General features: G+C 47.6%; 3 protein-coding genes across 3 annotated transcripts; all 3 read right to left on the bottom strand.

Moving 5' to 3' along the window:
• Positions 1-5,053: 5,053 nt before the first annotated feature.
• Positions 5,054-7,744, bottom strand: LOC144739684 (protein spinster homolog 1-like). The gene is given in 16 exon segments (XM_078622608.1): positions 5,054-5,124; positions 5,228-5,396; positions 5,486-5,584; positions 5,828-5,893; positions 6,017-6,206; positions 6,312-6,354; positions 6,357-6,463; positions 6,529-6,671; positions 6,754-6,820; positions 7,076-7,100; positions 7,103-7,174; positions 7,177-7,225; positions 7,306-7,386; positions 7,388-7,443; positions 7,523-7,588; positions 7,660-7,744. Coding segments are annotated over 16 exon segments (1,326 nt in total). The 5' UTR covers positions 7,682-7,744.
• Positions 7,745-10,337: 2,593 nt separating this feature from the next.
• LOC144739685 (NFATC2-interacting protein-like) lies at positions 10,338-13,675 on the bottom strand. Its single transcript, XM_078622610.1, has 9 exons — positions 13,664-13,675; positions 12,994-13,092; positions 12,838-12,898; positions 12,615-12,747; positions 12,332-12,412; positions 11,318-11,558; positions 11,089-11,233; positions 10,583-10,701; positions 10,338-10,499 (listed from the first exon to the last, which is right to left on the bottom strand). Exons 1-9 carry the CDS (start codon positions 13,673-13,675, stop codon positions 10,338-10,340), a joined length of 1,053 nt encoding a protein of 350 aa, XP_078478736.1.
• Positions 13,676-14,465: 790 nt separating this feature from the next.
• Positions 14,466-17,525, bottom strand: LOC144739686 (SAGA-associated factor 29-like). The gene is given in 11 exon segments (XM_078622611.1): positions 14,466-14,582; positions 14,795-14,944; positions 14,946-14,958; positions 15,826-15,861; positions 15,963-16,109; positions 16,505-16,601; positions 16,604-16,633; positions 16,710-16,774; positions 17,107-17,179; positions 17,291-17,366; positions 17,457-17,525. Coding segments are annotated over 11 exon segments (870 nt in total). The 5' UTR covers positions 17,523-17,525.
• Positions 17,526-18,309: the final 784 nt, after the last annotated feature.

Here is an 18,309-nt window from a genome sequence, read left to right on the forward strand (position 1 = left end):
CAGCCCTTTAAAAAAGTAGAAATCCAGTATCTCTGATTTGAGATTTATGGTATTTAAACTGTACAATGAGTGGTGTACTCAAACCTGACATAAACATTGTAAATATTTTCACATCCAGACCTGTAGGGTTCAGCTAGGCTAGAGTAGACTTTGACATGCACCGGCACTCATCTAGGATTGAAAAAAGGAGGTGGTCACCGGATTCTGTCGTCATGGAGGATCTCGGTCTCCACTGATGATCTGACGAGGGTGGACTGAGAGGGAAGAAGAACATGTTCAGACCGTGTCTGTGTGTCAAAACGTTACCAAAGACATTGAACTCACAAAGTGATCGTCGGGCAAGAAAACGTCTGAGCTGCAAGTCAGAGAGAAGACGAGTCGGTCACCAGGTTTAAATGGGACAATGACGAATTTCACTCAACTTTGTGGAACGAGTTTTGAACTGAATTTGAACTGAAGTTCATGGCGAAGAGAGGCGCAGTTGTACGACAGCGAAGGTTTGTGGTCTGCAGTGTCCCTTCGGCTCATCGACCTGAGCACCGGGTCCAGGTCGGGTTGGAGCAAAAGACAAGTTTCAGCTGACTCACGTGGATAGATATGCCTGGGGCTGAGTGACAGAAAGAAAAGCGTTTTAGACATTAGGAATGAGTTGTTGTTAAGAATATGAGCTGGTTTTAGAAAGACCTTACAGAATGTACTCCTCCGTAGGGCTCAGTTGCCTGATGACTGATGTGAGGATAAGTTTTCGTTAGATACTCAGTTTGATCACGCGTGTGCTCAGAACATGCAGCTTTTAACCACACATCACCCCACCCTGCGGGCCTTTGTTCCTGCAGTCCAGACAGGTGATGGCCAGGACGACCGCGCAGGCACAGACAGCAGCCGCCAGGACCAGCAGGGACCAGGAGACGTTCATGGTCAGTGACGACACTGTGGAGGAGGTGGTGAGTTCAGGTGTCTGTGGTGAGTTCAGGTGTCTGCAGTCGCTAATTCCATCGTGTCGTAAAGATGAAACTTTTTTCTCCAGCTGGTGTTTTTCGTTTCTCTGCGTATCGTCGGTCTGCACCCTGCTGGCAGAGCTGCGTCACACAGGAAGGAAAAACCATCGCATGCGGTCGCACTGCTTGGTAAAAGGCCTTTTCTTTCCTCTGTCACTGAGAGCAGACAACGACTGGAAACGTCTGACGATGAAAACAGACATATGAACCATCTCAGCAGTCGTTGTTCACTTTCTTGTGGCTTCTCTGAACGGGTCCTTCAATTGAATGAACAAGTGTCCAAACGTCTGGTGGTGTGGCTCCTTCTTCACACCAGGTCGGGAAACTGAGTGCCACTTCTCAGTTTTCAGTCCCTGTTCAGTATAACAATGTACAATGTTAATAGTAATGATAAGAATAGTAAAGATAATTACGGAACTCCAAAGTACGACAGCGGGGCTTTAAGGGTTTGAAGAAAGACGACGTGGACAGATTAGGCCCCCGTCAAAATAAACAGATTTCCTCCGTGTTCGTCTTGTAAATGTTAAAGTCGTAGACGTGAGCTGCTTAGTGACGTATGGGTACTGTAACGGTACTGTTAGGAAGACGACCTGAAGTGACCTTGAACGTTCCCTGTTTGCAGATCTGCTGTCGCTCACGTGCAGCGATGCTCTCTGATGCCTGGAGAGAAGATGGGGGGGGGGGCGATGTGGGCGATCTCGGCTGCTTTCATGTCTGACATGAATCTGAATGTTCACGTTACTTAGCTTCAGTTTGATCGGTAGCATCTTCTCATTCCGATATTCAGATGACAAGAACCGTGATGCTGGTTTAGTGGCTCAGGTCTTTCAAACTGAGACAAAGTCACGGTTCTTGTCTTAATGGTCAAAGTTGGTTCAGAGAGACTTGTGTTAAAGGAACAGTACGTAGTTCTGTTGCTGACACGAGCTAATGCTAATGCTAATGCTAACTACAGGACCCTGTATATTCTTCTTCCATCAACACTGTTCTCTCCTCTTGTGTCTTTTCGAGTCCCAGCGTCATGGACATAATTCAGAGGGTTCTATTGTCCCACGACGTCGATTTGACGATGCAGTTGTCCGATTAAGTCGGCGGGGGTCGCTGCTGGAGGTGGACTGATGTCCAACATCTGCACCTGATACCGGTCCAGAACTGAACCAGCGCCTGAAGAAACACGCCACGTCAGCTACTTGTCTTGTCGGTTGACGATCAGACTGGACCTTGGCTGGTGAAGGTAAGAACATGCTCCTGGATGTTCAAAGTCATTCCCATGACTTGACTCGGCTCGACAGTCAGGTGCATGCTGGGAAACAAACCCGATGAGACAGAAGGCAGCATGATGGAGAACTCACCGACCCCGGAAGACGAAGCAGAGTGGGGAGAGGCAGCAACGGAGAGGGCCGAGGATCAGCTGGACTCGTGACCTCCGCAGACACTGGACCACATGAGGCGACGAGTAGAAGCAGACATCCACTATATCTGAGGAGGCCTTTGCCCGCTTTCTCCCCTTGTTCCTCCTCGTTGGCGTTCTCTCCCTCTGATCTGTACCTCCAGCGATCTACTTGGAGCTTTCCTCCTCCTCCTCCTCCTCCTCCTCCTCCTCCTCCTCTGTTGTCACGGCGCCCAATCACCTTCTCACTCGGTTTGTCCCACCACAGCTGCTCTGATCTTCGGTCACCTTCTATATTTGTTTGGACAAAGCTGATCGCCGACCATTAGTCTGTCGAGTGCGGTTGAGGAAATGACAATTTGCCAGAAAACACAGACAAGGTTTTGGTTTGAATGAAACTCAGCTGAAGGTCAAGTGAGGAGTGAAAAGGTGACGTGCTCACGCGCCGCTGTCAGAGTTGACAGCTAACTGACATCTGCAGGAGGATCTGACAGAAAAGTGGAGACAGGGGCTGCAGCTGAACGCAGCAAACTCTCTCCAACCAATCAGGAGTCATCACAGGGTGCTGATACGCTGCAGCGCGGTGTGAACACAACCGTCTCGACATCCTTCCACCTCCAAACAGGAAACCACACCGAGAAAAAGGTAGCACAGTTGTCAGCTCCTCATCTGTGTCGAGAAGACAGCAGAGGACACAGAAGAAGAAGTGGTGTTGCTGCTGCTGCGTGTTCTGTGCGTTCTCCCTGTGCACCAACAACTGCACCTCCAGCCACCACCTCTTGACGTCTGCTGAGGCCGCTGCCCTCATTGGACTGACCCATCTGTGGACAGGTGATGGAGGTGTGGAGCCCAGCCCCTCCGGCCCTCATCACCCTGTAGAACACTGTGGAGTCTCTGCGCTTCCTGGGGACCATCATCACCCATCGACTGAAAAGACAGACCAAAGTGCCTGGCAGAGAATGGACTTCCTGCTATAGTCGACCTGCTAAAGACCATGATGGTGTTCTTCTACACCACCGTCAATGAGTCCATCCTGATTGCACCTGAACACCAATACTTGTTGGGATGTGTATGCATTGGTAACAAAACCAGATTCAGATTCAAATTAAGGCCATGTCCACAGCCCCCATCTTCCTTGGCCCCGTACCAAGAGTAAAACGGGTCGCTAGTAAACGACGCTGTAGCTCATATTGCAGGTCAGTAAGTGGTGCTTGGAATTGGAATTTTTCACTCAGCGTAGTGGCAGAAGAGCAGAATATTTCACCCTAGTAACACTAACAGGCTCACAGTCTTCTGTAGCATGTACCAGTGTTGTTGCTGTTATTGGGGGGGGGGGGTCTAGAGGCTACAGGTCGAGTGGTGGGGTGAGGACAACGTCGATATACAAAGGTGACGGTGCCATTATCGAAATTTTTCACCGTAAAGTAAGTTCACAGGACCCATTGGGACAATCAGACAAAAGGATGTCAAACACCTTGTTTACACAAAGAAGCCTCTGTTGTGTGGATACGTCCTGAGGTGAAGGGCTGCAGTCTGCAACATGACCACTAGATGTCACACATTGCTCCTTTAATGCCGCTTTTCCAACAGCTCACTTTAGGTTCCACACACACGTCCTTTTCTATTGAGTCGTGTGCGGTCACACAGGGGTCTAATAACTGAGTGTGATGTGTGTTAGATAAATACACAAATACAAACAGCTACTACTACTACTTCCTCGCTGCCGGTCTTTGTGAAGGTTCTCACCAGACACACAAACGTCTGGACTTCATTGACGGACCAGTGTGGTGTCAGCACATCAGACATGTTCAATGAGCAGGAGACGAGGAACGCTGAACTGGGATCACTATTGTTTGCAGAACTACTCGTAGATTCTTGTGTTGACGGTAGCTCTTGGGACGTCCCTCTCTCTTCAGTGACCAATCAGACGCTAAATAATCACGTTAGTATCAGCTCAGCTCGCTGGAACGTCAAAGAAGGAACCAGAACGAGCCAGCAGATACCAGGTTCTATGATGACGCTGATGGAAACTACGAACAAGTAGAGTGATGCTGGAACTGTGTCACACAAAAGCAGCAAAAATCAGTCCATGCAGCAGCTCACTGCCTCTGTGGCAACAAGTTAAAAGTGAAAACCATCGACATCAACAGGTTGACAAGTTAATATTGTTTAATAATTCACAAAAAGGAACTGACTAAAACGAAGATTTTGAACAAATAAATTGTATGTAAAAGAGTTATGTAAAATATGAACAGTAGTTTTTGCAGCGTGCGCCACCGGACGAACCCTGTGACGTCCAAACAGCGCCACAATAAACGTTCAAATAAAATACCGCAGCCCGTTTCTGTGCTTCAAGCCTTTGGATAAAAACTAGCCTGTGCTGAAGCTGCACTTATCGATAAAAAATACAATGATCGCATCAACGTTCACACCCCCTCAGCTTCCAGCTCAAACACACAAATACAAAGTTGGAATGAACCTTGTTGTGTGTAAACGTCTCTGGCTGATCCAGGTCAGCGGCTGCATCAGTTTAAAAGTCTCTGTGACTTGAACACATCAACACGTCCTACAAACGTCTCTGCAGAGCGTCGGTTCGAAAAAAATAAAACTTTCATGTTCCACAATGAACCCGGTTGATATTGCAACATCCAGCCGCTTCCTGTCGTCAGATCAGAACACTGGACACCGGAACCCGAGTGGACCGACCGCTTTTCGGCACCACGATCGGCTCGTCTGCTGTAAACAAAAAGAGGAAAACGTGGTTGTTTGTTTTAAATCGGGTGACAGACCAGGAAGTCTGAAGATAAAACAGCATCATGAGTCATCAGCTGAATTTCACCTGTTGGGGTGAAGTTTTCAGCTCGATGCCGGTCTCTTTCCACAAAGATGGCGGTGGCGAGGAAGAACGCCCCGCCCACCACGGCAACAAACGCGCAGAGCAGCAGAGCGAGCTGCAGAGAGCGGAACCGCCAGAGGAACGAGTCCCTCTCACTCAGAGAGTCTGAGAGCTGAAAGACAAACGACGACACATTCCGAGACGGGAGCGGGACCACCTGACACCTCGCTGACGTCATCAGATCAGCTCCTCTTCACCTACCACTCCGATCAGGTACGGGCTTCCTGCGTCTCCCAGGAGATGTGAGATGACGATCTGCAAAGCCTCGGCCGTGGAGCGACGGGTGGGAACGACCACGTACTGTAAAAGCGACAAGGATTATTGACCCTTTAACATCGCTGCAGATACATTCCCTCCAGTGTACTTTGGAATACCGTAATTACACCATCAGAAAACTTTCCCGTGGTCCTTTTCTTCTTCTCCTTGCTCCTTCTTCAAGGAACACTGAGTGCAACTTCTCAACCCTTTATGCAAACAGTCGTGTAATTACCGTATTCCAAAGTATACGAGAGTGACTTTCGTGCGTTACGTGTGCGTGCTTACCAGCAGGATGTCGGCCACTATGGCCCAGTTCATAGACAGGAAGGTTTCTCCGAGGAAAATGAAGACCTGCAACGTCAAAACACAAAACGCCGGACGACCAATCAGAGGTGAGCGCCGCCGTCTGCCCTCTAAGTGGTGAGTCGGCCTTTTAGCAGAATCAGACCGGTCGTTGTTTGGCAGCAAACTCACGTATGTGGCGATGGTGTTGACCTGAGCGAACACAATGGCCAGGTAGAGGAACGGCGAGGAGAGCAGCAGGCCGGCGGCGCAGACCAGCGGGTCGGCGCGAGGCGTCCTCGTTCTCAGCAGCCGGCTGGCCTGCACGCCGCTGACCACGCCCAGCACGCCTGTGACGCACGTGATGATGCCGAAGACCAGACTGCCGAGGAGGAACAGGAGAGTTGAAGGTGATGACGTCATCCCGTCTGCTCGAGCTGGTCCGTTTATCCACACATCAGACTGAGAACTGTTTCCTGTGCGTTACCTTTCTGACGAGTCGCAGTGATCCGTCATGCAGGGCTCTCGCTCCCGGTGAACACGGCTGCTCTGAAGAGGAACGTTGGAGCCCAGAGGGCCAGAGAGCCGGTGACAAAGGCCACCGCCGTGAAGCCGAAGGTGGACAGAACAAAGCTGGGGCTGCGGGAGACGACAGGTCAGAAGGTTTGTCTGCTGAGCCGCCCAGTCAGGTCTGTTGAACCTACTTCCTGCTCAGGGCCTTCAGGTCCACCAGCCAGCTGGTCCGGTGCAGGTGGTGTTCCGGCCGAGCTTCGACGGCTCCTCTCCTCGGCTCCTGGACCACAAAGAGCAGCAGCAGCACGGCGATCAGCCCCAGACCCGGCGTCACCTGAGGCACAGGGAGCGGGTGAGCAAACAAGGCCGAACAGATCCTGGGAACGTGAGCGGGATGTTGACTACCGCCGACGCACCCGCAGAGCCCAGTGCCAGTCCTGAGCCACGTTACTGACTTGGGAGCCCACGATGTACCCCAGACCGCTGCCAGACAGAGAGGGAGGGAGGGAGGGAGAGAGGGAGAGACGCTGAGTGAAGACACCGCCGCACTGGACCTAGAATGGGTTTGGGTTGTCCCCACCTCATCAGTTCTTTAGATTAGACTGGTTTTATTGGTCCCTGGTGTGACGCTAGGAACAAAATATTGCATTCGCAAATACTGTGTTTCTATTCTTGGTCCGAGCTGCTGCCACACAGAAACCAATTTCTGAAGGTGAATGCCTGCGGCTGCTCTCCTACCTGCCCACAGGGATGGCGAAATAAAGATGGAGAGCATGTTTGTCCTCTTCTCCTTGACGTACAGGTCAGCGATGATGGTGGGTGCGATGGTGGAGTAGTGGCCTCTCCAACGCCAACCAGGCCTCGCGTCAGCAGCAGAGCCCAGAAATGCTGTGAGACGAGACACAAACACTCAGGTCTGCTGCTCGACAGCGCAAACACAGCTCATCCAAGGTGTGTGTGTCCCTCACATCTTTGGGGGTGTAGGAGCTGGCGAGTGTCACCAGAGACCAGAACGTGATGCCGCAGCTCATGATTAACTTCCTGTTGTATCCGGTCGCCCAGGTAACCGAAGACTGGTGCCAGAAACATGTAGCTGCAAATGAAAACTGGAGGGAAACGAGGCTGACGTCAAATAGAAATTCTGCAAACACGTATTTACACAGGAGTCAGGAAGAGTCTTCTTACCTGTTTGCAGCAGGCCCGACTTCCCATCATCAATGTGAAAATAATGCTCAATATCTCTGAGGACACCTGGTGGACAAACACAGTCATCTCAGAAACAGGATGTCCCAGATGAACGTCTGCATGCAGCGGGCGGGTACCTGCCACGGTGAATCTGTCCATGTAGTTGAGCAGGTTGATGTAGCAGAGGATGAGGACGGTCAATGTCGCTCGCACCCTGGACACCCCGCTGACGGGCTCCTCTGACGCCTGCAGGCCGGCCCCGCCCCCTTGCTCCTCTGGGCCCTCTGCCTCGCTGTCATGCAGACAGGAAGGGAGCAGACTCCGACACATGCTCACCAGCGACCATGGCCCCCGCTGAGGAATCAACAAACACACTCATGCTGATTAGTACAACAGGAAGTTCCAACGGCGAAACGTCTTCAAGAAAACCAGAAGTCCAGTTGCCTACGATTTAACCCAGCAAGATATTCTAGTTAGAGATTTAAAGTATTACACTGGGGTATAAGTTGTTTAAATGTCATAGGTTATATTTAACACTGTAACAGGTGGAAAGGAAACTAAGCTGCACCAAGAAGGAGAACAGCAAATGAAACTTGAGTCATGTGACCACACAGGAGGAAAAGCAGGCTCATGACAACAGGAATTGTGCTGATGTGGTGAGACGACAGAAACACACTGAACACCGTGGACGTCTGAGTGGCTGCAGTTCCACCGAGCAGCAGATGACCGAGGCCGCTTCCTGATCATGTCTGAGTGACGTTAATGATCAACTCACTGCTGGTTTGACTTTTTAATCAGCCACATGTCTCTGAGGAAATCATCCAATTTTCTCTTTGATAAGAACATGTTCAATTTTTGCATCCTTCACTCCAAACTATCACTTTTGATGAAGATTCATGCTCTTCCATGAAGATATAATTCCATTTCAATCCTTATTTGTATCGCTGAACATCAGAATTACAATTGTGCTGATGGACTTTGCAGTCACAGCACAATACTGCACCCCTCTCCTAAACGACAGTGATCACAGCAGTAATCTGATTTTTGTGTTATTGTAATTAAAATGCACTTGGAGGGAAATGAATATTCTTTGAAAAGATCATCTCACGTCAGTCAAATGATCAGATTCAATTCCAACAAAGAGAAAAGAGACAATGTGTATGAAAAGAGACCATTCAGTAGTCTTGAACTTTGACCCTTTTGGAGACAACTGACTGATGAGTTATTATCAGTGTCTGATCAGCTGCTGACACACAAACTTCCAACTCCAAAGATTGTTAGTGGTCTGATGAACTTGGCAAATCACGTATGATTAATGAGAAATGCCCGTATGGTCAAATCAATCCACTGTTTAACACGCAACACCTGATGTAGAAATCAGACCAACGGCGAAAATTAAACTGAATGTCGCGGTTCGACCTCAGTCGACCTCGATCATTGTAAATGATACAAATACAGACGTTTTAATGAGCCGGCAGAACCGACGTCCTGTGAATTGGGCTGTTGGGCAAACTACCGGACACCTTTCCTGGCCAATTGTTGGTGTTATGACGCAAACCGAACTGATGATAGTCACAGGTTGATCGAAGCATCGGCTGACCGATATCAGCTGCTAGCTTGGCGGCTGTTGTTTACCTCGTAGGATGAGTCAGTCGATCCGGAGACTTCCCGACGATGAATTCCGCTCAATGCTCGTCTATCGGACTAAAACCCACGTTGGGATCAACATGCTGCTGCTGCTTCTCCGATGTTCGACCACAAAAAACAGCACAAGCCGGCGACTCGAGGGATAAAACCAGTTTAACGCACAACCCGGAGCTGGTGACAGCCGTCCGCCGCCGCCATGATGGATCAGACTGCACTTCCGCCTCGCAGCTCACGTGACGTATTTCCCTTCGGTCACGTGGCAGCAGGAACTAATCAGCTGATATTTTTGGGAGAGACAAGACGCTGACTCCTCCAATCGCAGAGAAATCCTTCTCGTAAAACGCTAACTTTTATTTTTAATATAGTTACGTGGCGCAACGTCACGTGCATCAATAACAAAACACGAGCTTGAGAGGGTGGGTGAACCGGAAGTAAAAAGTGGTGTCACTATTGTTTGAATATGTAGTTAGTTGGTCTGCCTCTTTTGTTCCTCGCTGCTGGTTTGTTATTTTGCCAACGCCTTATGTCCGCTGGCTGTGGCTCTGGACTAATTTATGTTGGGGTTTTTTTGCAAAATACAATCTTATTCCTTTGTGAATACTTTGTACGGAGTCATTTTGTTTGTCCAAACACAGCGTCCCTTGGAACTGGTTGACGCCACCTCAGCCGGGGCGCAACAGACAATAATACTACAAAAATGTCACAAATGCAGCATGTATACTTTGAGTTGGACTACTGAATTATTCTTTGGAAAACTATCATGAATCCTACATAATGTTCATTCATTCATTCATCATCATCTCCCGCTTGCTGCAGTTCTGCTGGTGAACGTCAGGGTCCAACCTGGACAAGTCCCCAGCTCATCTCAGGGCCACATGAAGGACAAACAATTTAGAGTGACCAATTAACCTCAGCATGGCGTTTGGAGGGGGGAGGAAGCCACAGAACCCAGAGAGAGCCCACACAGATATGGCACCTACATTATGTGTAACAGTAAATATGTCAAAATCAACTGTACTGTCACAAATGATACAGATCAACTTCAAAGAATTTAATAGCAAAGTGTGTAAAAATAATATTGTACTGTATCTTTGTATATTCAGCATTTACCAAAAGACCAAATGAACAGCTGCTGTTGGTTCCGGTCAACATTTCTGGACCAACATGCTCACATCCACACTTCGATGATGTCTCCGTCCTCCATGTCCAGCTGTGCCGGTGTCTGCCTGTCTGTCACTTTGGAGCCGTCAAAGTGAAATTTGACATTTTTCCGGGCTCTGGCAGGCATGTTGGACACATACTGGGAGAAGATAGAGCCTAGTGCTGCCTCCTGAAACACACAACATCATCATGGTTGAGCACCTGTAGATCAAACTGCTGGATAAGCTGACGGGAGGAAGAAGAGGGACCAACCCTGCTGAGAGAAAACTCCTGCATCGAGTCCCGGTCTTTGCTCTGCAGTCGAACAGTGATGAGGCCACTGTCTCCACTGGCGCCAATGCGTTCGCTCTCTGAGACCACAACAACACAATCTGTAGGGAAAGAACGACAAACAAACTTTTCATCATTTCATCTCTTGGAGCTCCACCCATCTGTCGTCCCCAACTGGTTTCCTGGAGCCTACTCTGTATTGATGGTGGTGTGCATGTGCCTGACGTTTAGGCTCATGCACAAACTAGTGTGTCGACCTCTGTGGTCACAAGATCTGCTCACTTTCCGTTGCTATTACATGAAGGAGACAAAAACAAACACATGATGAATGTAAATGAAACGAAGAGTCAATGCAGAGCGATGCAGACAGACACAGAAGTAGAAGCACTAGGTGCAGCTGTTCTGAGCATGCACAGTGTGATTAAATATGGATCCGGCTACACAAACACTGGGTACCGACGGTGTCTTTTCACAACTGTGTGACTCACCGATGATGTCGGCGATCCCGAGGCCGAGCTCACTGATGGTGGAGTCCGTTGGAAGCTCCACTGCCTCTCTCAACAGGAGGAGACGAGTTGCTGGGACTTTAAGAATGACGGACAGCTGATCTATAACGTCACTGAAAGGTGTTGTCTGTGGGGGGGGGGGGGGGAATCTCCATCACATAACTTGACACATAACAGTGTCGCAGAAAGTACGTGGTCTCTGCATACGTACTGACTGCACCAGGAGCTTGTGCACTTCTGTGCGGCACCGGATCTTCAGGGGGATCTCCCGGACGGACGAGCTGTGAAGCGAATCCTGGGACTCTGTATTAGAATCCAAGATAATGACATCATCGTCATCTAGCTGCGCATCGACAGGTGGGGGCGAGAGGCCTTGGCGGCGTCTGGTCCTTCTGCCTTGAGCCCCCGGAGAGAGGAGGGAGTTCACCTCCTTGAGCTTCCTGTCGATCTCACTGACACAAACAGACAAACAAACAGTCACTCAGGCAATGGTTGTTGATCAGGTTGTAACTGATCAAGTTCATTCATCCTGAGCCACATTCTTTTAGCTCCGATGGTAATCGTTGAGGCGTGAGAGAGAAACAAGAAATGTTGTCGGCCTTTGCACCTCTGTGGTCACATCAGCATCAGCTTTGGCCATCTGATGTTACATACACGGAACAGACAGCGCAGATGTCCACGAGGCTCGTGCGCACAAATGTCAAATTTTAAGACTGTGCTCCGTGCACTGATGTCACACCAAACAGTATCTTCACATCGACCCACATTAAATGTGACCCCAGGGCACTCTCAGAGCGACAGCGCTGACGGGTGAGCGGTGACTCCCAGGGTGCAGAAGGAGCAGGGCGAGGCGAGGGTTCAAATTTATCAGATGAACTTCTGAGGTATTGAAAAAAGATTTTCCTCATCAGTACTTTGCATGTCCTTCACCAGCGTGTCATCGTCCCCCTTCCTCGTCTCTTGTGGCATTTAACGTCCGAACACACATCGTCTATTTATTTTCCAGCTTTGCAAAGCCAGCGGGCAGATCAGCTCCCTACGACGCATGACTGAAAAATAGGAACCAGAGATTGTGGGACATGTCGGGTTTCCTTGACAATGGAAGCTCTGATGACTGCGGACGTTCCGCACACAGTCAGCACCGCTCACAGTACGCTGAAGTCTGTGAGCACCTCAGTACAGACATGTCTGATCTTCTGAATGATTTCTTCTCTTTAACACTGACCTGATCTTTTTTTTGACCTGCCTGGACTGCTTCTGGACCGGATGCTCTGGTGGAGGAGGAGGTGAGCAGCAGATGGCTTCCCTGGCATGAGGATGGGCGAGACAAACCAGACAAACCATTTAGAACCTGCTGCTCAGTTTGTGGATTTGTGTCTCAGACAAAGAGAAGAGAGACAAAGTAGGACGTGATCGCAGAGATCAAACTCCACTCCGCATCAGGTTCAACGCCAAAAAAAAAAAAAACAGGTAGAGTCATGTGTGCATTACAGTACACCAATACTCACAGTTTCTTTGTCTTCTCTGTCTCATTTATTGTGGTCTTCTCTTCCTCCTCCTCAGAGTCACTGAGAATACTAATAGTTGCTGTGTGTCCTCGAGACGAAAACTGTGACCACAGATTGTCATCTGCACTATTGTCTGCTCAGAGAAACCAAAACAGCTTCATTAAATAACTCAATCTCCTCTAATAACATCTGAGGAGCTCCCAAATGCTCCTCCTCATTTTACCTGATTGTTCCTTCTCAGAGAAGACAGGTGCCTTCGGCTTCAGCTGCAGACTGCTGTTTACCTGAAACACATTTTGGAGTGATCGTCAGAACGGATTCCTCCACACTCAAGGAGAGAAAGTCGAATGTCCTCAGCATGCTGTTGTCACCAGTTCACCTTGTTGGAGTATATTGGCACTGGAACGATGGCTGATGGGTCTAGGATGCGTCGTCGTTTGGTGGGCGGCTTCACAGAGTTCACGGCAACATCAGATATCTGGAGAACAGCGATGGAGACTTTGACATCCACAGTGCATTTTGTGCATGTTTCTATTTGAATGACCCATCTATGACTCTTAACTGGATCTCCACAGATCCTAAAACACAAAGTAAATATACAACAGTGTGTCCAAACACAAACACAATAAAAGCCCTAGCTGCTAGCTGACATTAATCAATGACAGCTAAACGTGTGCCAATACACAGTTGACTGCTAGCTTAGATTAAACACTGATTAGGTACATATGTGTAAATACTCCCTAGCTAACGTAAAATAAAAATGCACGTATGTACACGCTTACACGCTTGGCTGTAATCTAATGTTAAACGAATGCTCGTGAAACGACATTACACTGCTTTACGTTACCTACAACATCGAGGTATATGCTTTTATTTTGAAGACCTGTAAACTAGCTAATGTTAATTCGGTATTTTCGTGTCTGTGTCCTCGCGTTTTTTCTGGTTTCCGTCGGTGGTAGGTTACATTACAACAACTTCAGACTGGTGTTACCCATTCGCCTCTAGGCTGTGAGCGTTCTCTGACTTCATCAACTAAATGTGACACTCACCATTTCGGCCATGATTTTTCCGCGCGTTTGTTGCGTTCAGGTTCAGTATGCAAAACGGGCGATTTTTCTCGTGGATCATTCGTGCTGCCTTCAAGGACTGACGGAACAAAAAGTTATTCGTCTTTGTTTGAATGGCGATTGGCTGCTCCGGAGTGTGGAGCTGAGATAAACTGCTCGCTGATACAAAAAGTGGGTTATTATGTGAACTTGTTGATTCATTCATGCTTTATCTTTATGTGTGAGTTCATGAAACTACCCTATCAGTTCTTCTTTCATGATTCTTTCCTGATCAAGTTCTGTCACACTAAAGAGACAAACCAATTCTGGTCTTATGATTAGTTCTTTTTTCATTTTTTCCTTTACAATTAACATTAGCATAACTTTTTAGTCATCCAATTATCAGTTTTACTTAGTGAACATTAGCATGATTAACAACTTATATATTAAGTTTGTAGCTGTCCACTTATCAGGTTTTACATTTTTCTATGATGAAAAACTATGATTTTTTCTGACACAAATGGTACTTTAAAAAGTATTTTCCATTTTAATTTGCACAAGAGACAAAAAAAAAAACCTAACATGGTTTTCATCACTTTTTTTCACATCACATTCTTCATTCGATTCTTGTCAGATATTCCAGATGTCCCACAGGAACGTTCAAAGCAGCTTCCACTTCCAGCAGCTTCATGTCACAACTGCTTCAAGGAAACTGTCCCCAAGTTCCTAAAGTGAGTGTGTTGATTCTGACAAATATATCAGCACAGTAGTGAGGAGGAAGTCTCCCTTCCCCAGATTGCTGCGGTCACTTCTTCTTGTTCTCCTTGCAGGCGACCACGTAGCGCTGGGCCACGTTGAGCGGAGGCGAGTAGCCGTCAGCGTAGGACGTATCCTCAAACAGCACAGAGTAGTCATCCTGGGGCTGCAAGCACATGCTGAGCTTAGACAGGTTAATGAAACACACATTTCCCGTTTCACGTCCTTCTACACTTGTTTTATTGGTTTACTTGTTGGTTGTCTGGAACATCTAAAATGACTTACTTTGGTTTTACGAGGTAAAGAAATGAGTTTGTTGGATACTGACTGAAGGTCTGACACATTACAGCTAAATATAGTGGGTGCTGAGGGTCTCACCCTGTGTGGAGGGGTGTGGATCAGGGCCCGGTAGAAGCAGGTGGTCTGTGGGTAGAGAGCCAGCACCAGCTGGTCCTTACTGAACAGGGCCTCGGGGTCTGTCTCTGGGTTGGCCTTCCACTGCGGCAGAGGGATGATCCGCCGTCTGCTCGAGTGTGTGTCTCCTGATCTCACACACACACACAGAAAAATGTGTTCAGATGTGTTTAATATGGAGATGTATATATATGGAGATGAGTTCTGGTTGCATGATTTTGTTTTTCCAAGGAGGAAAAAAAAGGACTGGTGTGTTGTCATGTTTGTTTGAGTGTGTTTCTAAAGCTGGATTTATGCGCCTGTGTAAAACTGATGCTACATTTTACTCTCCGTGGGCGTCCTACACCATTGTGAGTTCCTCTACAGCTGTGTCCCAGTTCATGGGTTACATCCTACGTAGTCTGAATTCGGCTGTCCCAATTCATCTCAGGTGAGGGGTGCTTCGCATGCGGCCGACAAATGCGGTCTACTTTTACCGGTACATAAAGGACGGGTCGGGTGTATCATTCTGCCCAGGATATCCCATAATTCTTTGTGGTTCTGGGAAAAAATATTTAATGGTGGACCTCGGTAACGGGACTTCGGTGAACAAGGAAAAGTCATTTAAACAGGAATTGTCTCGAAAACCTACCGATATGATTATTGTGAAGAATCGCAAAGAGGTGTTCACAGTCAACTTATTTATGTAATGTTAGTGTTCCGGAGTCATTCTTTTCTTGCCTGCTCCACCTGTATCACAGACTACAGCATTAAAAGTCTAATACCTCAGAAAAACGGTTGTGGCTGTAGATAGTTTATACTCTACCAACGCTAACTGTTTGTTGTGAACCAGCTCTGTGTTAGACGGTAAACAATAACGTTCATCTGGTAAATCTGGTCTGTCACAGAGATTATACGACATATGATTGTGTTCATGGCGAGGAAATGTGAGTGGAGCTAGCAGTACGTGAGCACCAAGGAGAAGACGCTAACATGAACGTAGAATGAGGACTCACTCTTTGCCTTCTTCATCGATGTCATCCACCTCGTATCTACAGAGAGAAGAAAAGAAGCTGTTTGCTCAGCGCCTTCGATGGATGGAAACCTACCCATCGTCCCCCACATTCCCCAGTTGCGTGCGTCCTGTTCTTACTTGTTGGTGGAGTGGTTGTAGCTGACCACCTCTGCCAGAATCCACTGCTCGTCTCCGTCCACAGCTTTCACCCTCGCCGCCACCTTGTCGCCCTGCTTGGCCACGTAGTCGCTGCTGGCTGGAGTTGCTCCACACAGAGGAGGTGGGCTGAGGGCGATACAAAAACTCTCCTACTGACAAGGGACCTGCACCCTGGGAGCAGCACGGGGTTTGTTTGTTTGTTGGAGAAGATGCTCCACTCTGACAGACGTGTTTCTGTAGTTCCAAACTCTTCTCATCTCGTTCATTCATATCAGGATCTACAAGCTGTAAGCTGGAGTTCAACATTATTTCAACTTTCAGAAACCAATCCAAATTTTCTCCCCCTCCTAGCTGTTGGATGTTTTCTCCTTCTACTTGCTCCTAATCAAATGCAACCGCTCAGCTTTCAGAACAGTTGTACATTTTCTGATGCATGTTAGTGCAAATGTAGGATTAAACACATAAGGGAAACCGTTGTTGTGCGCTCAGTGGGTGTCTGCAGGAGAAGGAGGAAGTGCTACCTCTCTCCGGGTTTGCCAATCCACAGGGGCAGTGTCATGGCCGACTGCTGAAGGAGTGTCATCAGAACGCCGCGCCTCATTGTCTTCCTGGGTGGTCACTGTCGCTGTAAACCCCCGCCATCTTTGCAGCTACAAGGAACAAACAGTGTAAAACACACCAACTTTACAAACAGTGAATGTGAGGGATGGCGATGAATTTACAAACCTATTCTCCTCTCCTCCAGCAACGACTTGATCTCCGCAATTTTATCCAGAGCGTGTCGCAGGATGCTGGAGGACACAACAAACACAGAGCACATAAAAAAGATCTAAACGTGTTTGTTTGTCATCTCCTGCTTGCCTCTGTAAAGGATGGCAAACATGTGAAGACAGACAACCATTGACACTCACATTCCACACCTACGGGCGATTTAGAGCAGCAGATTAACCGGGCAGAGGAGGAGGTGGGAGGAAGCCGGAGGCCAAATCAAACCAGAGACCCTCTCGCTGTGAGGCGACACTGCTAACCACTGCACTATTTATTTTCATCCATGGTTCCCTCCACCTGCTTTGTCTAAAGTCCTGTATTCACTCATCTACAGAGAAAGCGCGTGAACGCTCACCTGCACTCGGCCTCGGCATCTGCTTTGGCTGTGGTGTACAGTCCTCTGAGCTTGGTGCGGTAATACGGTGAAGCTGCAGGCGACAATGGAACATGTTTTGTGACCGGATGCCTGCTTGAGAACTGATTCAACTTCTCATCACTGTTAGTAAATGGGGGAAGGTCTTCACGAAGTGGTGACTGACTTTTGTTTTCCGTCTGCATCCTCTCATGTGTTTTCTGAATGTTGAGCAGATTGTGTTCACTGCGCGACCTCTCCTCCTGGAAACAGCCCAGGTGTTAAATGGGTAAAGGAGTGAAGTCACCCACCTCAGCACTGAGGGGGTTAATGTCAGTAGACAGGTAACTTACCTGTGTCTGTTTGATGAGCTGGTGCAGTTCTGTGAGCAGCTCGGCAATTTTGGTGTCAGCTGACATCTCCGAGACTTCGACAGTCAAACAATGTTTCAGTTTCGTGAACACAGAGGAAAACTCATTTTAAAGGTAAAAGTGTTTCAGTTTTTGACTGGCTGTACGTGCTAGAAACGACGTGATATATGTGCATACACCTAGTTTCTGAGGATTCATCTAATGAGGATATACATGTAATTTAAAAAAAAAAAACATGAGTTACGTTTGTTTTGATACTGTTAGCCATGATGGTTCATAAATCGGTTAGCATGAAGAAACGGTCGATGCGTTTTAAGTACCTTTTGTAGATCGATAATAAAATGCGCGTTATATGTTTATACTTTGACGGAGCATGAGATTACTTACCCAACTAGTTATTTCCGATGCACTTTGAAAGCCTTACAATACGGTTAGCTTGAGTTTCCTTCTTCTTCTTAGACATAAAATGTGTAGATGTATTGAATTTAAAGCTGTGCATCGCCACCTGCTGGACGGAGTGTTGAACTGCCGTTATTCGAGACATAATATCAAACTATAAACATAATATCACTATATTTTCGTCTTGAAATATAATGTATGTTTTCATGAATGTACAATATGTAGTTATTTTCTTAAATCATATCAATATTGTTTTAGATCTTTAGCTCAACTAAATTAGTATCCTGTTACCGAACCTGTGAAAAAGTCCTGTGTATTTTGTGTCCATGACATCACAATGTACGTGATATTCAGATCTTTTGATGTATGTCAATGTGTAACTGGGTGTTTGTGGTTTATTCAGGCGTTTCAATGTGAAGCTGCAGATGAAATTGCA

Source organism: Lampetra planeri, unplaced genomic scaffold, assembly GCF_965212315.1.
Source record: "Lampetra planeri unplaced genomic scaffold, kcLamPlan1.2.h2 scaffold_1651, whole genome shotgun sequence".
Lineage (NCBI taxonomy): Eukaryota > Metazoa > Chordata > Hyperoartia > Petromyzontiformes > Petromyzontidae > Lampetra > Lampetra planeri.

What these genes read in the sequence shown, in the direction of transcription:
- LOC144739685 (XM_078622610.1), bottom strand. An exon ending in ACAAGCTCCTGGTGCAGTCA is followed by an intron (nt 11,234 to 11,317) that starts GTACGTATGCAG and finishes CCCCCCCCACAG; the next exon opens with ACAACACCTTTCAGTGACGT. An exon ending in CGGGATCGCCGACATCATCG is followed by an intron (nt 10,702 to 11,088) that starts GTGAGTCACACA and finishes CTTTCCCTACAG; the next exon opens with ATTGTGTTGTTGTGGTCTCA.